General features: G+C 36.8%; 1 protein-coding gene and 1 long non-coding RNA gene across 6 annotated transcripts in view; both read left to right on the top strand.

Moving 5' to 3' along the window:
- Positions 1 to 9,727, top strand: part of LOC104893661 (ATP-dependent DNA helicase SRS2-like protein At4g25120) — a 38,530-nt gene extending 28,803 nt beyond the window's left edge. For 3 of the 5 annotated variants that reach the window (XM_010679792.4, XM_048637460.2, XM_048637462.2), the window contains 5 exons: positions 5,338 to 5,400; positions 5,553 to 5,612; positions 8,391 to 8,453; positions 9,074 to 9,198; positions 9,454 to 9,727. In XM_010679792.4, coding sequence (XP_010678094.1) covers positions 5,338 to 5,400; positions 5,553 to 5,612; positions 8,391 to 8,453; positions 9,074 to 9,163 — 276 coding nt within the window. In that variant the 3' untranslated portion in view covers positions 9,164 to 9,198; positions 9,454 to 9,727. Of the gene's footprint in view, positions 1 to 5,337; positions 5,613 to 8,390; positions 8,454 to 9,073; positions 9,199 to 9,453 lie in introns of those variants that run through there. The other 2 variants (XR_007270337.2, XR_007270336.2) reach the window with 2 other exon arrangements.
- A 6,780-nt stretch (positions 9,728 to 16,507) lies between these two features.
- Positions 16,508 to 19,757, top strand: LOC125493965 (uncharacterized). The gene is made up of 4 exons (XR_007270324.2): positions 16,508 to 16,523; positions 16,620 to 16,662; positions 16,769 to 17,385; positions 19,454 to 19,757. It is a non-coding gene; the product is annotated as an uncharacterized LOC125493965 (long non-coding RNA).
- Positions 19,758 to 21,413: the final 1,656 nt, after the last annotated feature.

The raw sequence follows: 21,413 nt of genomic DNA, 5'->3' as shown, positions 1-21,413 counted from the left end.
TTAAGGATTGATGAGCGTAATAGGGCCGCAGGAGTGAAACGGGCAGGCCCAACATTTTCTAAACAAGGCAGCTACTCAATTTATAATAATCCTCCTGTTCAAAACCCTAGAGGATATTATGGAACGCAGTCCAGCCCAAGTGGATCACGAAACTGGGCCTCCAATATGAGTGCGTCACAAGGATCTATTTCTTCTCCAAAAACTGCGTTTAACTCACAAAAATCTTTTGGGGAGATGCGAAGGTTAACAGACAAAGAACTCCAGGAGAAAAGAGCAAAGGGTCTGTGCTTTAAATGCGACGAGAAGTGGGGGCCTGGACACCGGTGCCGGAAAAAGGAACTTAGTGTTCTTCTGATGGAGGACATTGATGGCGACGAGGTTGACGGGGATTATGGCGGCAGTGAATCACCCTCTTCGCCGGTCACTGAAATACAACCTGAGGTATCTTTAAATTTTGTAATTGGATTGACTAACCCAAAAACTATGAAATTGCTGGGAAAAATTGCTGGATGTGAAGTTGTGGTGATGAATGACCCTGGGGCAACCCATAATTTTTTATCACTAGCTACTGTTGAGAAATTAGCTATTCCTGTGTCGGAATCGGAAGGATTTGGGGTTTCTCTAGGGGATGGACAGGCGGTGAGGGGTAGTGGAATTTGTAAAAGGGTGTTATTGAGTTTAAATGGTGGAGTTGAAGTGGAAACAGATTTTCTGCCTCTGGGTCTTGGTAATTCGGACGTGATTTTGGGTGTACAGTGGCTGGAGACGTTGGGGACAGTGGAGAGCAATTGGAAAACACAAACAATGGGGTTTGAAATTGAGGGTGTCAAGTTCACTTTGAAGGGTGACCCATCACTGGCGAGGTCTCGAATCTCACTCAAAGCCATGATACGTACCTTATGTAAAGAGGGTGGAGGTTTGTGGCTTGAGTTGAACCAGATTGAGCATGATCAGGAGAAAACACCGCATTCATCAGCCTTACCTGAAATTCCAGTTTTCTTACAGAGTCCTTACCCAATTTCAGTCTGTGTTTGCTACACCAGAAGGCTTACCACCGATAAGAGAACATGAACATGCAATAGTTCTCAGAGAAGGGTGTAATCCGGTAGGGGTAAGACCGTACCGTTATCCACAGTTCCAAAAAGATGAGATAGAGCGCCTCATCAAAGAAATGTTGGCTTCCGGAATCATCAAGCCTTCCACGATCCCTTTCTCGAGCCCGGTGATATTAGTGAAGAAGAAAGATGGGTCGTGGCGGTTTTGTGTAGACTATCGGGCCCTCAATAAAGAAACGGTCCCCGATAAGTATCCCATTCCCGTGATCGATGAATTGTTGGATGAGCTTCATGGGGCAACACTTTTTTCAAAACTCGACTTAAGGGCCGGGTATCACCAGATCCGGATTAAGGCCGAAGACACTCACAAAACAGCTTTTCGCACTCATGAGGGGCATTACGAGTTTTTAGTAATGCCATTTGGGTTGACAAACGCGCCGGCAACATTTCAATCCCTTATGAACGAGGTCTTCAGACCATTCTTGCGCAAGTTTGTCTTGGTATTTTTCGACGATATATTGGTCTACAGTTGTTCTGCCAGGGAACATGAGGAGCATTTGACCTTGGTGTTGCACACCCTAGCAACTCATAAATTGTTTGTGAATCAGAAGAAATGTGATTTTGGCAGGTCGGAAGTAGCATATTTGGGGCATATCATCTCTGGTCAAGGGGTGGCTGTGGTTATGGAGAAGGTTCAAGCGATGGTGGAATGGCCCCTTCCTAAAAGGAAATTACGGGGATTTTTGGGCCTTACAGGGTACGCCGCAAATTCGTACTTCACTATGCTCATATAGCCAAGCCTTTAACTGATCAACTCAAGAGAGATGCGTTTGGGTGGTCTGAGGCAGCAACTCAAGCCTTTGAAAAGCTCAAGAAGGCGATGATCACAGCCCCTGTTTTGGCAATGCCGGACTTCCAACAGTTGTTTGTGGTTGAGACCGACGCATCCGGGTATGGGGGCAGTGTTAATGCAAAACAACCGACCCATTGCCTTCTACAGTAAGTTGTTAGGAGGTGCCCGGGCTCAATTAAAGTCGATCTACGAAAAGGAGTTGATGGCCATCTGCATGGCAGTTCAGAAATGGAGATATTATCTGCTGGGTCGGCATTTCCTCATTCGCACAGACCAACAGAGTTTACGTCATCTCACTCAGCAGCGAGAAGTAGGTACTGCCTTCCAACATTGGATGAGTAAACTTATGGGGTTCGATTTTGAAATACAGTTTAAGCCGGGGTGTGCCAACCGGGTAGCTGATGCATTATCCCGCAAGACAGTGGGAGAGGTTGAATTGGTGCGCTGATATCAACTCATGGGGTGGACTGGACCGACTTGGAGCGTGAAATTGAAGGCGATCCTCTGTTGTGCAAAATTAAACAAGACTTCCAGGGGGTGCTGCTATTACTCCTGTGCACTTTTCTTTGGTGGACAACAAGCTGTTGTTCAAGGGTCGATACGTGTTTCCCAACTCTTCGGTTTTTATTCCTACCTTGCTACGAGAATATCACGATTCTCCCATTGGAGGGCATTCGGGGGACCTCAAAACATATCTCAGGATGGCTGCCGACTGGTATTGGAGGGGCATGCGCAAGGATGTGGCGCGGTATGTGCAGCATTGTAGCGTGTGTCAACAACAAAAAGTGTCTCAACTGAGCCCAGGGGGGCTACTACAACCACTCCCCATACCTTCCTTGGTTTGGGATGACTTGTCAATGGACTTCGTGGAAGGCTTGCCATCTTCCAAGGGGGTAAACACCATCCTCGTGGTGGTCGATCGTTTGTCTAAGTACGCCCACTTCCTCCCACTACGTCATCCATTTACTGCTCTGTCGGTGGCAAATGTGTTTGTCAAAGAGGTGGTTCGTTTGCATGGGTTTCCTTCCTCCATTGTTTCAGATCGGGATCGAATTTTTATGATTGTGTTTTGGCGGTAAGTATTTCGTTTACATGACACCACACTCAAACGAAGTACCGCGTATCATCCTCAAACGGATGGTCAGTCCGAAATCGTCAATCGAGCTCTGGAGACTTATTTGCATTGCTTTGTGGGGGAATACCCGCGCTCTTGGGCTCAGTTGCTGCCTTGGGCCGAATTTTCATATAATACTTCTCCTCATCTCTCTACCAAAATAACCCCGTTCAAGGTCCTTTATGGTAGAGACCCTCCTACTGTGATACGGGTTAATCGGGGAGCCTCACCTGTGGAAAGCTTGGAAAACATGCTCCAAGAGCGAGACACAGTATTAGATGCCTTGCAGATTAATCTGATTAAAGCTCAACAGAAAATGAAGAGTAGTGCTGATGCTACAAGAAGAGAGGTACATTTTAAGGTGGGAGATCGAGTGTACTTAAAATTACAGCCTTACCGTCAGAAATCTTTGGCTAAACGCCCTTATGAGAAGTTAGCCGCCCGTTTCTACGGACCATTTACTATTTTACAGAAGATTGGGCAAGCTGCATACAAGTTACAACTTCCTGTTTCTAGCAAGGTGCATCCGGTGTTTCATGTCTCCCAACTGAAACAGGCCGTTGGTTCCATTCCCGTTTCAGCCACTATTCCAGAGCAATTGTCTTCTGACTTGGAGTTAGAGGTGGAACCTGATGAACTCCTCGATGTTCGTAGTGTTTCTAGAGGCCAGCACACTTACTTGGAAGCTCTCATTCAGTGGCAGGGATTACCATCATTCGAAGCTACCTGGGAAGATGTGGCTGCTTTCCATCACCGTTTTCCATCCTTCCACCTTGAGGACAAGGTGAAACTTTGGGGGGTTGGTAATGTGATGCACCAAACTACCACTCCACTACTCACCTATCAGAGGCGTAAGAAAAAGGGGGTAAATCAGGAATAGTTTACAAATTCTGTTGAAAGGAATATTTTGTAATTATGATGTCAGAGGTTGTTAGCAAAAAGGCAGTAGAGTAACAATAAAAAGGGGAAGGGAGAAGAGAAGAAGGTATTGAGATTTTTGTAAGGAACTTGGCCCTTGGGAGAGTTGGGAGCCTCTCGAAAGCTCACCATTATCTTGTGAATATTTTCCTTCCTGGTTATATACAAGAACCTTCCTCTGTCTATTTCTTTTCTCTCTAATCTTATTTCTTATTCTGTTTTCTGGTTACCATTGTTTGAAGTTGCTTGTTGTGCTTGAGTAAATACGTGAAGTGGTGAAACCCATCTGAATTCATCACACTGGCACTGCACATAATTACTCTAGAACGAGACACACGTGGTTGGGCAACTAAATTTAAAGACATTGAGTACATTTTGGTGAGATATCTCTTTATTGAATAAAAAAATACTTGCAGCTGCTCATAGTAGGTTGTAATATGTTTGTTAGATGTTGAAGGCTTTAAGCGCTCTAGTGAAGGAATATGCTTCATTGGTTATTGCTAGGTTTGACAGCAAGCAGTCCCAGCTTTAAATTTTCTTTTGAGGGTTCGGTCACTGGGGGACTTTTTCTGATAGTAAAGGCTGTCAAGAGAATACTTCCTTCGTACTTTTTAATTGAGTTTTCACGCATACCAATGCACAACGGCTGTCAGGAGAATACTTCCTTCGTACTTTTTAATTGAGTTTTCACGCATACCAATGCACAACTTTAACTATTATATCTTCAATTACGAAAAATTATAAAATTTGCTATTGCTAATGTTTATATCGAGACGAATCTAACAACACAACACATGATATATATCTTTCCTTGCGTAAAAATTACAATGGATAGTTAAAGGGTGGTGGGTGAGTAGTGTAAAAACCCAATTCTTGCAATAGAAAAAGAACGGAGGAAGTATTTAAGTAAGAAATAAGGAAAAACTTCTGTTTGGAGGAAACATAACCCCTCCCCTCTCCCCCGCCAGAAAAAATCGAATACCAAAGATAGCTCTTATTTGTCTTTGAGTGACATTTCTGCTGTGACTCACATATTATACTCATCGGTCAATAGTTATGGCACCATCAATCTACAATTATAAACATATTTCATGTATGCAATGATTGATATTGCACTAATTGTGACGACGATAAAATCTCAATATAGCTTATCTTGATGTCATGTTTGGTTTCTTCTTCAATCTGCTTGGTCATAATTATGGCCTCAATTGCTGCTCTGATTTTTTTAATACTTTTAAATATCCCTGGCACCTTTCTGTTTCCAAAGAACTTCTGCACTTGATTCTTAACCCTCTTGATAGTGGCCTCAATTACCGTCAGAGCTTTGTTTGATAAGATTCATTACATGTTTAAGATAATGGACCTTGGTTTTGACTATAACTTTGTCTCATTTGCAGGATACTTTTGTTGCACTAAAGTCATTATTAAAGTGTGATGAAGCATTTCAATTTGCGGAGTATGTAAGTTACTATGTTTGCAGCTCGGTGGGATTAGGGGGACGGTGATAAGACGAGCGAAGCTGTTGTGTTTATGTCTCTTTTCTTTCTAAGGGCTGTTCTTCAGTAGTCATTTTCTTTTGATCTTTTCTTTTTCTTGTGATGCATGATACTAGGTTATAAAGTGGGCAAAAATACCATCTGACAAACGTGTGTACCTGACGAGGGAAAGACAGGTAGAGATTTGTTGTCTTCTGAACAAAAAATTAATATGATCTTTTAGTGTTTTGTGATTGAAAACCTGGGTGGTTAAAATCTGATCACAGTAAGCAGGATTCTGTTTTGATCCACCTATCTTATCTCTGCATCAGAGCTTATTAATCCGGAATGAAAGGGAATAATAGCGAATTGAAGAATCTAACAACCAGGCTCACAAATGTCATGATAAACATTTGTATCTGATATGGATCTCAAAATCCCCTTACTGAAGCTTTAAAACCCACGAAAATCTTCAGAAAAAGATCGGATCTTGTTGGAGTTCTTGAACCCTAAATTCAATGCCACCTGATCTTGCTAGAACTAATGAACAAACTGGAAATATTCTTGTCTTTTATGATTATGAAGGCATAAAATTTAAAGGATAGATTGATACTTGAAGTCTCTAATCAAGGTGAACAGTTATGGTCTAGGCACAATTTCTTCTCAAAGTCCCGGACTCTCGGTTTGAGTTTGTGGTTAGCTAACACACTAAGGACTCTCTAAGAGTGCTCTAATTTCATTATCTGTCAAAACTATTTTTATTAGTGAGTGCAAGCCCTATATATAGGCATAGAAACAACCCTAATTAATTTCTTATATCCCGAGGATTGTCATCCATGGTCCAAGTAAACTACTAGAATAAGGATGCTTAACTAAAATCGGGTATTAGCCTTGGCGTGCAAGCAACAAGGTCTAGCACTCAACAACACAGTGCCATGCTCAGTGTCCTAGATAGTTTCGTAACATATGCCTGTACTACAGACTCGACAAATAGCTAAATGATAATCCAACAACTAAAACTAAATCAAAACAAAACATGACAAGAGACCTACTAAGCTTAAACCAGGTAAAACCTATTCCAAGTGGAATAGTAAAACCATGCAAGCAAAATATAACGAGAACTCTACTAAAACTAGGATATGAAGACTCCCAATGGTAACAGGACTCTCCTTAGAACCGACTGCCATCCCTGCACACTAATAGGAAAAAATGCGTGCTTGTAGTCACATGATTATCCTAATTAATCATAGGTATTGTTTACATCTATTCCCATATCTAGTTATAGGGTTAGGTGAAATTCGGAGGAACATCTGGCACATGATTGTGCATTTTATCCTTGTCGCTTTCTAGTTTACATGATGCCTGGTTGATGGAGTTTTAAGTCGAAGAGGCTGTACTCAATTTGGTGTTTTTACTGAAGTAAATAATTTAGAATAATAATTAGGTGAATTGGCTAGCCTGTTACACATTGAAATTGTACTCTTTTGGAATCTCTGGAAAGGAGGGTGTCAGTGTGGGAGCCTGAAGATTATTGTAAGAGTTGCCTAGGCAACCTCCAGGAACTTAACTTTACAAATAAAAGAGCTTACATTACAAGAGAATCATTGTGGAGATTCATTGATATAGAAGAATCATTGGAATATCTTGTACTTCTCTTGTAATGTAAGCTCCTTTATTTGTAAAGTTAAGTTCCTAGAGGTTGCCTAGGCAACTCTTACAATAATCTTCAGGCTCCGTATCTATGAAATTGTGAGACGGTCTACCATCTTTTCTTACAATAATCTTCAGGCTATGCATCTTTGTGACAGATTGTATGAATTCATTTTTTGCCCTCTATTCTGGTATTGGTGTATTGCTGATGCGTGATTTCAGGCTCAAGGACAAGATTAAGCTTCTTTATGGATCGGCATGCCTAGCTATTCTGTACTTTTTGTAGTTATGGAGGGAATAATGGAATTTGTAGGATAGATATGAATTGACTATATGTGGGATTTAGTTGTCTTCCTAGCTTCACTAGGGAGCTACTCTCTGGTAATTTTCCTAGCTTCTCTCTGGAGCTATTCTATGCATGTTCTCTGTTAGGGTCTTTCTTCTGGTTTGTCTGTTGATGATAGAAAGTGTGGCTTTTGGCGTGCTAATTTTAGGCAATAATCTTTCATGGTTTTCATATCTTTTAATGAAAACTTGTCTTAACGAAAAAGAGAGATCTCAATTATCAATAATGATGTATGAAAAACTTAAAGTAACACTTGCCAACTATGAGTAATGCAAGAATCTTTGTTGTACTCAACAATTGAGTATACAGTATTAAGCCTATGCCACGAGGAAAAGAAGTGTCTGATATATATGTTGTCAAAGGTGTAAAAGTACGAAATACATCACATAAATTAGTTTGACAAATTCGTCACTGCACCATGATTGTGGAAAGTTGGTCTTTTGCGGGAAATCTTTTTCTGTACAATCAATATTTGGAAAATTTTCAATTTTTACTGTACTATTTTCTTTTTCTTTTATATTACCTTTGTTTTTATTTAGTTGCAACATTCACCTTTTTGCACAAACTTTAAGAAATGAGAAAAGAGAGTATAATTGACCCACTTGCCCCTGCTACTAGTACTGATCAGATTCAAAAGAGTAGGTGAAGTAAGAATAATATAGTCAAATTATCCCAAAAGCTTTCCTAAAAAGGGAAATGTTGCAACTAATAAAAAACACCTAAAAATAGAAATTGTTGCAACTAAATAAAAACAGAGGTAGTATTTTATTCCTTTTGAGAGTGGGGGTTATAGAAAGTGACAAGAGTATGTGTTGCCCTTGCTTCTTTAGCTCTATTTTATTTATCTGCTTGCTTCTGACTGCAGTGTCTCTATGAATGATCTGACTTGCTCAAGTTCTTGTTAAGACAGTAGTGGTTTTGTTCTCCATCTTTCTTTTCTTCCCTCAGTCTTTCTTGATTTCCTGCATTATTTGTACAGGAACATTTCCAAAAACTGCGGATGGAAACTGCAATGGGTTCATCATCCCCAACCTCGAAACAGGTAAACGAATTTACCTATATGTTGATAAGTTAGCTTCAATCATGACAAATAAATTCTTAGCCGATATGCGCCTCTCGCTGCTTGTATCTTTCCTGAAATTCATTTTATTTAGATTTTCACCTCCCATATTTGACTGGGGGTGTGCAGTGTAAGTTGAATAACATTTCTTTACCATAGCTGGATACAAGTAGTGATTTAACATGCCATGTGAGAAGATGGGCTATGTTGAACACTTTTATTTTTGAAATTCTGTCATACACCTACCAATATTCTTGATTATGTGCCTAAATTGTTGCTTTGACTTTTGGCAAGGAGCATATTATAAGCTTTGTAACATTCCTTTTAGGGCTTGATAGATTTCATAGGACATTATATAATTCAACGAGGAATGTAGGGCGCTTATCATTGGTATTGGTTGAAAATACCTGATACCAAACAAAATGCTGATTTGAGATTCGCACAAAATGATTGCTACTCTCTCATATTAGAAGTTGAATCTTTAGTTGATCCCAAATTCTGGAAGTCTATATCTCCATATTTCTCGTCTCTTCAATCTGATTTCTATATTTGCTTTTTCCTTGTGTGTTGAACATTAATCTTTTACTTTAATCATGTGCCAGATTGGTTATTTGCATAAATTGGGCTGCACTATCGTCCCTGAATCAAAACTGCATGCTTCACGGTTGATTGAACAGTACAGAACTCTGTAGGGAGTATGAAAATATGCTCTCTGCTACTGCTTAAGGTAAAGAAACAATTCTTTGCAATTGAAATACATGAAAGTGAGCAAGATTTTTGGTGTTCATATCTATTTACAAGTCAAAGAGTTGAAACTTTAGACAACACCCTTGTATTCGAACTCGAAATAATTAAGTAAATCTGTTATTTCTTCACTTGGAGAATGAAGAATTAACTGTAATAGGTTTGATTTCGCAAAGAGAGTTTTTAGCCTCTTGTTGAAATGTTGAACTCATTCTTATTAGTATATTTTTCTTTTCAGTTTCTGTGTCTAGCATCCTGCTCACTCAAGGGATACTTATGATTTAGTTCTGAACTTACTCATTCTTCTGATGTTTCTGATTTCGTCATCAATGATAATATGGGATTGTAATTTTTGATTACTTCAGAGTCCAGCGTAATCGTATGGATTTTGAATTTGTTTGGAGTTATTCTTTTCCGCATTTTTTAGAAGTTCACTTTTGTAACTTATCAATTTTGGCACTTCAGTGAGACTTATGCCTATATATATATACAAAGAAATTCCTTATTTATAATCATTGTGTACATTTTTTTTGTTTATGATGTTTTATAGTTGTGGATTTGAAACACCTGTTGTAGATAGAGTTATAAGTGTTGTATATAAAATTATAGGTTTTTCTGTATGAAAATTAGGGTATAAACATCACTAGTTGTATAAAATGAAAATTCAATATTAATAAACAAAATTTGTGACTAATATACAGTTATATATAAATAACTAGTCTAAATGATAACTGTTATGAATTAGTCGTGAACCCATCACTTCCTAATAGGTCTAAGTTCTCATTGTGGAGGAAATATAGTATATACATAAGATTTAATCCAAATTAGAGACTTCAGACTAAATTGATCGGTATAATTAAATTATGAAAGTGTACTTTTTTTTTTTTTTTTTTTGGGGTACAAGAGTGAAGTTAGGGCACCCTTCTCTCAAGGGAGAAACCTAACGAATCCAGAAGAACAATTTTTTGAAGATGGGGATCGGTGGAGGGGTCGAAGTCCATTGTGGCAGCAGAACTGGTATGGCCTTTTTTTGAAAGAATATTTGCTACTCGATTTGCTTCCCTAAAAATATGATTGATGGTATAGAATTTGAATTGACTTAGCAGTTGGCGTATATCTTCAATGAGAGTTTGTATGATCCAGGGGCAGGCATATTGTCCTTGCAATATTCTTATAACCACTTGGTTATCTCCTTCAATGTATAATTCTTTTATATCCCTTTGGAGGGCGAGAAGGAGTCCATTCCTTAAACCCCATGCTTCTGCAACCAGGGTCGAGGTTTGTCCAAATCGATATACTTGTGCTCCCACAATCTGTCCAGTAGAGTCTCTAATAACTACACCAGCAGCAGCTTAAGGGCCATTAACTGATCCATCAAAATTTAATTTATGATACCTGACGGGAGGTGGTCTCCAGTAGACTGCAATTGAACTTTGGAACCTGCAAGGAGGAAAATGAGAAATAGTAAAAGAAAAGTCCATATTTCGTGCGTTCCATTCTGAATGCATATGCCACGCTCTGTAATAAATTCGATTGAAATTAATAGTACTGTTTTCAAATACTATTAAATTACGTTCCTTCCAAATACTCTAGATATTATAACAAAAAAATTGTAATGCTTTTGGATAAGATTGGATATCAGCAAGGCTTTGAGTGAGCTCCCGTGGAACTATGTTATGTATCTTTTGTTTTATCCTTTGTGAATTCCAATATTGAGAAATGGATGGACAGGAGAAGAATAGATGGTCAATAGTTTCAGTAGTGTGCTTACAGACAGGACAGAGGTTTTCATTAGTGATTTGTCGTTGTTTGTAATGTAGATTTTAGTGGAAGTCCATTTTGTAAACATTGCCATAGGAATATCTGGATTTTTGGTGCTATATCGATTTTCCATATCCAGTTGAATTGCCATGGAATAGTATCTGGAGTGATGCCATGAGCTAGCGAGGTAGCCGTTTTAACGGAAAAATTTCCAGAACTAGTCAATCCCCAGCAGGGTTGATCAGGGGTAGGGGAGTTAGGGATAGGAATACCTAATATCATGTGGACAATATGCGGTGGCACTAAGTCATTTAGGAGCGAAATATTCCATTGATTTGTAGGCAGTATGACCTGATTTACTGTGAGTTCTAAATTAGCAATAGAAGCTATACTGAGATCTAATAGTTGAATGAGACTCTAGTTGGCACACCAGTTTTCTATCCAGAAGAAGATATTTGTATCATTGCCAACTTTCCAACGAATTCCTTTTCTTAGGAGTTCTCGTGATTGAAGGATTGCCTTCCAAATCTGAGAGTCATTCGGCTTTGCTTTGTATTCAAAGAAAGACGAATTTCGAAGATATTTTTTACGCATAAGGGTAGGCCAAAAAGATTGCTGATCATGAAGTATTCTCCAGCCCATTTTAGCTATTAAAGCGTACCTTGATCTATTAGAGAGATGTGGTGGATTTTGGATTTCCCAACTCTTTGTGGTTTCTTTCTAGATTTTATCGATGATGGGTAGTTAGAGATAATGAGAAAACAATATAAATTGGGGACCATAACCCTAGCTCTAAATATATATATATATATATATATATATATATATATATATATATATATATATATATATATATATATATATATATATAGGGTTGGGTTCTAATGAGAACCCTCTTATAGTGAGAACCGTAAGAACCACTTAAAATGAGCAAAAACTTCCTAAAATGAGCAAAAAAAAAAGTAACAAATGAGTAGAAAACATTAAGTTATCAAAAACGTAAAATGAAAAAAATGTAAAAGAAGAAAAACATAAAATGAGCATAAAAAAGTTCAATGAGAAAAAAAAGTAAATTGAGCAAAAACGTTGATAAATGAGCATAAAATTGTTAAATGAGCAAAACCATAAAATAAGTGAGATAAAAAAATGAGCAAAAATATTATGAAATGATCAAAATCTTTGTAAAATGAGGAAAAATGAGTGGTTCTCACCATAAGGGTGGTTCTCATATGAACTTATATATATATGAACCCGATGCACACTAATTAGTGTGTACCCAATCAATATCACATGAGTTTAGGATAGTTATTGTTACGGTTTTTCAGTTTTTGGCGCCTTCAGTTTTTATCTCTCCTCAAATTTTCTCTCTCCTCAGATTTGTTCAGATATCCTCTCGTTTGATTTTCTCTCTCCTCATAACTTCTTTCCACTACATCGTTGTGTGGTAACTTCTGCATTTTTGCTCTCAATTAAAACTTCTTTGCCCTAAGTTCTCCATTTTCTCTCTCTTTAAGTTCAGTTTTGTGTAATCTTCTCTATCCTAACTTCTTCATTTTGAGTTCTGGTTAATCTTCTCGGTTGAATTTAGCAACGGGAAAGAACACGATCGGTAATCGAAATTTTCCAAAACGTAGAGGTTTGCGTTCATCTCTTGGTGATCGTGCAAAGGATCCGGAGGTTACTGGAACTTCTCATACTTATGATTATTATGTTGTTGATTTTTGTTTTTACTATAATTGCTTATAATTTTTGGAGTTTTGATGTTTTTTAGTTTGAATTACTCTTCGTTCATTCTTTGTGCGATTTTTATTGTTTGCATGATAAATTTATGTTCATTTTTGGTCGATTTTTGGAGTTCTGCTTTTTTTTTTTTAGATTTATTTTTGAATTCATATTTTGTAATTGTGTCATTCCTGTGATGATATAGTATATTTTAACATACACTATAGTGTATGTTAAATAGTGTGTTTTTGGATAGTGTATATTGATATGATATAGTTTGTTTTGACATTATAGTGTATTTTCATATGATATAGTGTATGTTAAAATGATATAGTGTATTTTGTGATGATATAGTGTATTTTAAAATTATAGTGTTGTTGTGATAGTTCTTTGACAATGTTTTGGATGATAGTGTATATTGACATCAGATAGTGTGTTTTGGATATGATATAGTGTATGTTAAAATGATATAGTGTGCGTTAAAATGATATAATGTATGTTAAAATGATATAGTGTATGCTAAAATGATATAGTATGCGTTAAAATGATAGAGTGTATGTTAAAATGATATAGTGTATGTTAAAATGATATAATGTGCTTTTGAATAGTGTATATTGATATGATATAATGTATGTTAAAATGATATTATGTTAGTGTCGTGTTAGTGTTTTTGGCTATGATAAAGTATGTTTTGACATTATATAGTGTGTTATAGGTTGATATAGTGTATGTTCTCTACAATTGTTTCTTGTAGAGCACGTTGGACAGTAGGATGGAAGAAGTGATGCTTCTAATCCTGGTGTTAGTGAAGGAATTCATTTTGGTAAAGTTCCTGGTAATGAAGGAACTGATGCTGGTAAACAGGTTTTAACAAAAGAACTAGCAAAAGGCAAGAAGAGGGTAAAAGGTGTAGGTCTGAATGATACCTTGCAATCTCTGAAGAAGAGGAAAATATCCACTGATGCTCAAGAAAAGACGGTAAACCCGTTCAAAACTAATTGATGTGGTAAAAGGCTTTGTGAGTTGAATGAAGCTTTTAGTTTTGAGCAGAAAAAAGCTGTTACTGAAATTGGTTTTGGATCTTTGTTGGATTTAAAGATTTCCAGGACTAATAATGCTTTGAGTGGATGGTTGGTGGAGAGGTTTGATGGTGGTTCTGGGATGTTTAAGGTTGGTTATGAAAAAGAGTTCAGGGTGAACCAATTTGATGTGTATGATGTGTTTTAGTTCCCTATAGTTGAAGGAGAGGATGTGGTGGATGTGTCTAGGGGACCTAATGTGGAGAATCCGCATTTTGAGGTAAAAGCAAGTTGGAGGGAGTACTTTAGAGTTGATCGGGAGAAAGGTCAGATTCCTTTGAGCGTTCTATATTCTGAGTTAAAAAAGTTAGTTGATGGTGGGGAGGTTTTTAAAAAGCTTTATGTGTCATTTGCCTTTTTCTTCTTTTTTAGCTCCAGTTGCAAATAACACACTTGATTTGAGGCTTGTTCTTGCTGTAAATGAGGTTCGGAGAATTCCTCGTTTCAATTGGTGTAAATATATTTTAGGTAGGTTGCTGTATGCAAATGTTTTGTTCAAGAATTCAATGTGGTCTAAAGGTGTTTGGGGGCATTATACTGGTTGTATAATTTTGTTGCAGTTGATTTACTTCTATCACCTACAGATTGGTTATGGGGTGCCTCCAACTCGACTGCCTCTGTTGGCTCATTGGGATAATGAGTCAATTTCCAAGAGAGTTCGTCGTGAAGTATTATGTGATAAGTTTGGCAGTGGTTTGCTTGATGAAACTTATCCAATAAGTGCCAAGTTTTACTTCACTGATGATGGGCAAGTTGATTTTAGTCAGATGAAGCCGGTTCAAAAAAAATTGAAGTTCAGTATGTATCACGTCATGTATTGAGTGATGATACAGGAAGTGGTGGAAGTAGTGGTGGAAGTAGTGGTAGTGATGTAACAAAGAAGACTGGGCCCAAGAGGAAGGTGAAGGGCAAGCTTCATATTCAGTTTGAGCTTCCACCAGGAAGTCTCACTGATGAAGAAATTACTGCTCAAGCTAGAGATGTAAGTTCAATTTTTTGATATAGTAGAGTTTTGAGTGATATAATTTGGTTATATGTGATATAGTGTGGTTTTAGGTGATTGTGTGATTATGTGATGCTGGGATGTGATATTATGTTTTTATTTGATATAATGGTGTTGTATTTGATATAGTGTATTTTAGACTGATATAGTGTTGGTCTATATGATATAGTGTATGTATGTGGTTTAGTGTGTGGTTTTAATATTTGATAGTTGTAAAATTTGAATAATGTCCGTTTTGATATAGTGTAGTTTTGAATGATATAGTGTATGTTAAAATGACATAGTGTGCGTTAAAATGATATAGTGTGCGTTAAAATGATATAGTGTATGTTAAAATGATATAGTGTATGTTAAAATGATATAGTGTGTTTTTGGATAGTGTATATTGATATGATATAGTGTATGTTAAAATGATATAGTGTGTTTTTGGATAGTGTATATTGATATGATATAGTGTATGTTAAAATTATATAGTGTATTTTAAAATGATATTATGTTAGTGTTGTGTTAGTGTTTTTGGCATGATAGTTGTAAAAATTGAATAATGTCCGTTTTGATATAGTGTTTTTGGCTATGATTTTTGTAGGAACTTCATGCTATGTGGTTGTTATGGAAGAGGGATTTGGAAGCTGTCTCTCATTGCCACATAGAATCGTTAAAGAATTGGAAGGACTCTTATGTGGCTGACAATCTTCCTTCTGATAATCCTTCCCAAGATGATCTTGACAAAATTTTGTCAAGTTCAAGTTATCAGAAGAATTTGCCAGCTGGTTGGGAAGAAGTGTCTAATTAGGGATGGCAATTGGGCGGGGCGGGTGCGGAGGATAGTACCCCCACACCCGCATTAAATTCTCATCCCCATCCCCGCCCCACCACCCATTGTGGGGGGAAATTCTAGACCCACCCCCGCACCTACGTCATACCCACTTCATCCCCGCAAAAAATCTACCAAAAAATATGCCATAAGCCCATTATACACTACTACAAAAGCCATACGTTCGAGACGCTTTGTCCTCGACGCGTGGATATAGGCGTTGGGTGGTTTGCAAATTCCCGCCTATCTTCGATGCTTAAAAGCGTCGTCAAGATGCTTCGTTGCTTTTAAGCGTCGTTCAGGACACGTGCAGTGCACGTGTTATATTAAATAGCGCATCACCTTAGGAATGCTATACAAGAAGCAAAACCGCCTACTCTAACTTCCCACTTCATTACTCCACGCACACACGAACCCTAATTCTTCACAATTTAATCTCAGTCTCAAATCTAGCATAAAATCGAACGTTTTTCGTTGTTATATGGCTTCAATCAGCATCTAATTTCCACAAATGGCGTCAGAATTGAGCTCATAACCGAATTCGGAACCGATTTTGGTAATTTGAAGTTTAATCGTCCAAGAAATTATCGTGGAAAACTGCTGTTGACTGCTTGTAGTACCGATTCTAGCATTTCAACTGGTCGCAGTGAACAAAATGGGTTGAATATGGAGAAATCTTTCCAGAAATTTTAAGAAATCGTTGCTTCTTTTCCTCCTATTATTCTCGCGGTCACTTTCTGTTGCAATTCTCTTTTTTTATTCAGTTAATTTCCGTCCATTTTGCATATCAGTTTTCAGTATTGTTGATGAGATTGTTTCGACGAATTACGAAGAATGGTGTTGATGATTATTTTCTAGCTAGTCATTGCATTATGATTTACAATAGGGCCAGTTTTTGGAAACTGTTGATTCTGCAATCCGCCTCCAAAGTTCGTTTCTTTCTCTTAATTCTCTTATCTTTCTTGTATTTTTTCACTTCAATTCGTGTAAAAGTAAAAATTTAACGTATTATTGTTATTGTTTAGGTCGATGCTGCTCCAGTTGTAGTCGTTCAATCTGGAAAGAAAGGTATAAACTTCAACTTGAATGAATTAAATTTTTCGATTCTAATTTCATCTTTTTTTTTTAACGATTATTTAGGTTAAATTTGTTGATTTTATTGTTGTGATTTTAGCTAAGAGAGCAGCAGAAGATGAAATTGAGAAGGCGGTGAATACGAAAAAGCAGAATGTTCAGAGAGATGAGGTTGTTGTAGCGCAGCAAAAGGCAGAGAAGAAGAAGCCTAAGAAGGTTGAAAGCAGTAGCTCTGAAGAAGATTCAGATGATTCTTCTGATGAAGAGACTAAGGTGAAATTTTCACCTTTTTTTTTTTAATTTGGAGAAACATATTTTTAATGTTGTTATAGCTGTACAAGGTTAAAAGTGTTAAATCTGGAGGTGCATAGCATAGTTATAAAATTTCAATGTTAAAATTTCACCTTTTTGTTAATTTGGAGAAACCTATTTTTTAATGTTGTTGTTATAGCTGTAAAAGGTTAAAATTGTTAAATTTAGATGTGCATAGCATAGATAGAAACTTTCAATGTTATAGGGGTTTTTGTATACTAGTTAGCTAGTCAAGGGACTAGCCCGATTTTTGGTACGTTAGAAGTAGGTGTACTTTTTGGTGGGCAGTTTAAAATAGGGCTTTGCCAGCTTTCTGTGACAGCAGATAAAGCAAGGAACATTGATCATGCTAGAAAGGCTATTGAGGATGCTGCTCAAAAGGGTGCCAAGCTAGTTGTTTTGCCTGTAAGTTTGCATTCAGTATTGCTAATCCTTTACCTTTGTTCTTCTTTTTTCGGAGACGGTTGGCCGGTCAGGGATGTCGGGCTTGCGCTGAAATTGTAGATCACTGATCATTGTTTATTCATCTTTTTCTCAATACTAGTTTTATCAAGTATGATAACTATGGTTCTGGGTGTATAGAGTTGGAATTGCCAATAAATTGTTTTCATTTTCTGCTTACTAGATGTATTTTTGTGGTTGAACTCTTGATGATATAAAAGTATTATAGTTCTAGAATATTTGGGTTGAATGTCTAGGAGTATGTCATGTTTGGGTACGTATTTAAGTGTTGATTGACGTGCTGAGATATAAATTCGGACTAGGTTTTTTTTTTCCTAAAATGAAGATGAGTTGCTGGGAGTTGACATTCAGATAACATGGTCCAAAATCTCAAAGATGTGTGCAACGCATTCTTAGATTTTTCAGGCTAACTTGTTTCCTACATTTTTGTAACAAAAAAGAAAGAAGAAGTATCATATAGAACTGGTTGTAATTCTTTTTTGAACTGTCTCAAGACCATTTTATGAGCACAACCTTCTTTGACCTCTATCTCTTATAATTTTATTATCTCAATTTTTGTCTTATAGAAGAGGTACTCAATTGAGTTTCAAAGTTTCACACTGATTTCACAATCATGTTGGAGGTCAAGTTTCATACAAGTACTAATTTGTTCCTCTGAGTATTATCAATTTACAGTTCAGTGGTTGAATGAATAAAACTTGGACCGTGTGTTTTCTACAATATATCAACATTCCATAAATTTTACTGATACTTCTAAAATATATCTCTTGCAAGCCTCGTTTTGCCTGGATCTCCAATTGCCGGTACTAGTCTTCCTGGAGGAAGAAGTGATGTGAGTTCTCCGAATTCTGGTAGAAGTGGGAGTTTTTATACTGGTTGGCAAGGTCAAAGAGATTTTGATAACTTAAATTATCAAAAGCCTTACTCCTTCCTTGAAGAGCTAAAATCTGGTAAAGGTAGAAGGTTTGAGTTATTTGATATTGTAGGTCATGTGGTTGAATTTAGGTAAGTTCATTGCAGTATGCAATCTTTCGATTCAATATTATTTTAACACCTTTTTTAGGATAAAAGTGATTTTGTACTCCTTTTTCAATGTTGATCAACACGGGAGTCGATTTATTCAACAAAAACTAGAAAACTGTAGCATTGAGGACAAGGCATCTGTGTTTCAAGAAGTTCTCCCTCATGCTTCCAAACTGATGACAGATGTTTTTGGAAATTATGTTACTCAAAAGGTAGGAGTTGCTACCTTTTTTCATTGCACTAAGATAATTTGCTTGTTTGTATGCGTCAATATAATACTTTACCTTCAATATATTGCAGTTCTTTGAGTATGGAACCCCTGATCAGAGGCGGGACCTAGCTAAGGCACTTGTAGGTGAGATCTTGCCATTGAGCCTACAGATGTATGGTTGTCGCGTCATCCAAAAGGTATATGCCTAAAATGATCTTCATGCAGTATTTACATTTATGAGGCCGATTCTTTTTGTGCATCTGTCTGTCTGTACCACTGTTTCATTTGGTGTTTTTCTTTTCTCGCTGTATATGCATTTCAGATTAACTTTCTGTTATGTACTACAATTTCAATTGTTTCTGACTTTCTATCGTGATTGGCTATCACTTCTCATATCTTTGTCCTTTGATCTGTTAGATTGGGTACTCTTTCCGAAAATCTCCTGGTTTCAAAAAATGACTGACCTGTGAATGTTAAATGGAATGATGTTAACAACAGAGATATCTGAATTCTAATCCGTACTTGTGTCATACAAAAGAGCAGTATTGTTCCTTTGAGTATTATCCATAAGTGAGGTTTGCATATAAGTAGGAGTATCATGTTCTGCTTCTATCAGTGAGCTTGTGAACTTGCCTTTTGAGGTTTTGCAGATATGGAAACATTAAGTTTAGAATATGAGCTGCATTATATATATAGTTCTCGATTTGACAAACTCTAAACTTATATATTATCATTACTGATTATATTTTTTTTTTCTTTTTTTATCTCCTTTTGAAGGTACTCGAAAATAATGAAGGTGCAACAGATCAAGAACGAATGGCTTCAAAGTAGGTACCATCGTATCGTCATCTATTTTGCTAGCGCGCTAGATCTTATTAGTTAGCTTATTTTCAAGGTTACTTCACTTTGGATATTTTCATTAAACATACAATTTGCAATTATGTTTATAGAAAAATATTGGTTAGGATTTCGGTGAATACGCAATACTTGTAGGGATTTTAATTATCTTAGTATACATTTACAATATATTGATCAAAGTATTTTTTTACCTTATATATATATATCTTCAAGTTTCAATGTTTGTTTTATTGTAGAGTAAATGTACATATGTGTGTGTGTTCATATATATATATATATATATATATATATATATATATATATATATATATATATATATATAATATATAATATATATATATATATATATATATTTGTTAATTCGAAAAAATAGCAAAAGGGACTACAAAAATCGAAATAATACATTTTATAGTCATGAAATTTTGCCAAACAAATATTACAACGCCAAAAAGCGTCCAGATTTAGACGTGGCAAGGTGCTGCAAGTGATTGCGAACGGATGCGCTTTTACGTGACGAGACAATTGGGGACTATGTTAGGCGTCGAGAATGACGACGCTTTTAGGTGTCGTGAATTACCTACTCAATTGGCGCGACGCTTTTTGACAGCGTCGCAAGCAAATTTAGCGACGCTTTTTGGCTTCGCTAAATGGGTTAAAAAGCATCGCGACAACACTCTTTTTGTAGTAGTGATAGTTGTCTACTTCACAAAATCACAATATAATATAGTAAAAGAAAAGTTAAAATACATTAACAAAGGCAAATGTTTTATTACATTTCAAAAGTGTCTTCAAATACGTTAGTAATATATGTATATAAATAGAATTTTAGTAATAAATATGCGGGACGGGGTGGGGCGGGCGGGCGGGATGGGGCGGGTATAACATAAAATCCACACCCGCTCCACCACCCATTGCGGGTACAATTTTAATCCCCATCCCCCCCATCCCCGCCAAACCTAGACCCATCCTCGCTCCAATTGGGCGGGGATGGGGCGGGTCTCCTACTGCCATCCCTATGTCTAATCCTTCTGCTACTGCATTCCCTAGCTTTATAGTGTCTCAAATGAGTCAGAAGTCCAATGATATGATCAACAAAGTTTTCAATTGCATTTTTTATGATGCAAGTGACAACATGTCTATGGAGGAAAATACATGGACTGTTTTCCAAAATGTTTTTTCTAGGGGTCTGGTCAAGTCAACTCTAAGGCTGGATGAATATGCAATCGAGGGTCCTTTCACTCATCTTTCTAAGATGATCAAAGATTTTAAAGATGTGATGCAAGATCTTCCAATATTTTTAAGGGAGGCTGTTGATTATTGTTCTGAAAATCAACATCCTTTAGATGGGAGGTAAATTTTTAATTGAAATTTGTTTAATGTAATTTTTTTATTGAAAATATTATTACAATTTGTGTTGCTTATTGCAGTGAAGAGATCTTTCAGCTGGATGAAGTCTTCTTCTCTATACCTCGGAGTGAGATTTGGACGATTGCTACTGAGACTGAGATGTTTGAATCAATTTTAGATAATTGGGCAAGAATGTTGAATATCAACGAACTCAATCTCTCTTCTCCTCGAAAAAAGTTTTACTTTACTTCTTCTCAGGGTGTAAGAACTTTTTTGTAATATATTTTTATGTTGTTGAATTCTTTGTCTTTGCATGCATTATTCATCATAATATGAGTTCTTATGTAGCAGGCTGCATTATTCCATGGGCTTGAAGATGAAACTGATGCTAAACACATTGATGATTTGATCGCATGTTGGAAGTTTCAAATTGAAGACTTGAATAACATTTCAAAATTGGATGCTGGTGTTGAATTGGTGAGACAAATTCTGTTTTTGAAATTATGATGAAGGCATTTCTTGGTATAAATTG

Source organism: Beta vulgaris, chromosome 5 (genome assembly GCF_026745355.1).
Source record: "Beta vulgaris subsp. vulgaris cultivar EL10 chromosome 5, EL10.2, whole genome shotgun sequence".
Classification (NCBI taxonomy): domain Eukaryota; kingdom Viridiplantae; phylum Streptophyta; class Magnoliopsida; order Caryophyllales; family Amaranthaceae; genus Beta; species Beta vulgaris.
This window is presented reverse-complemented; position numbering and strand designations above follow the sequence as displayed.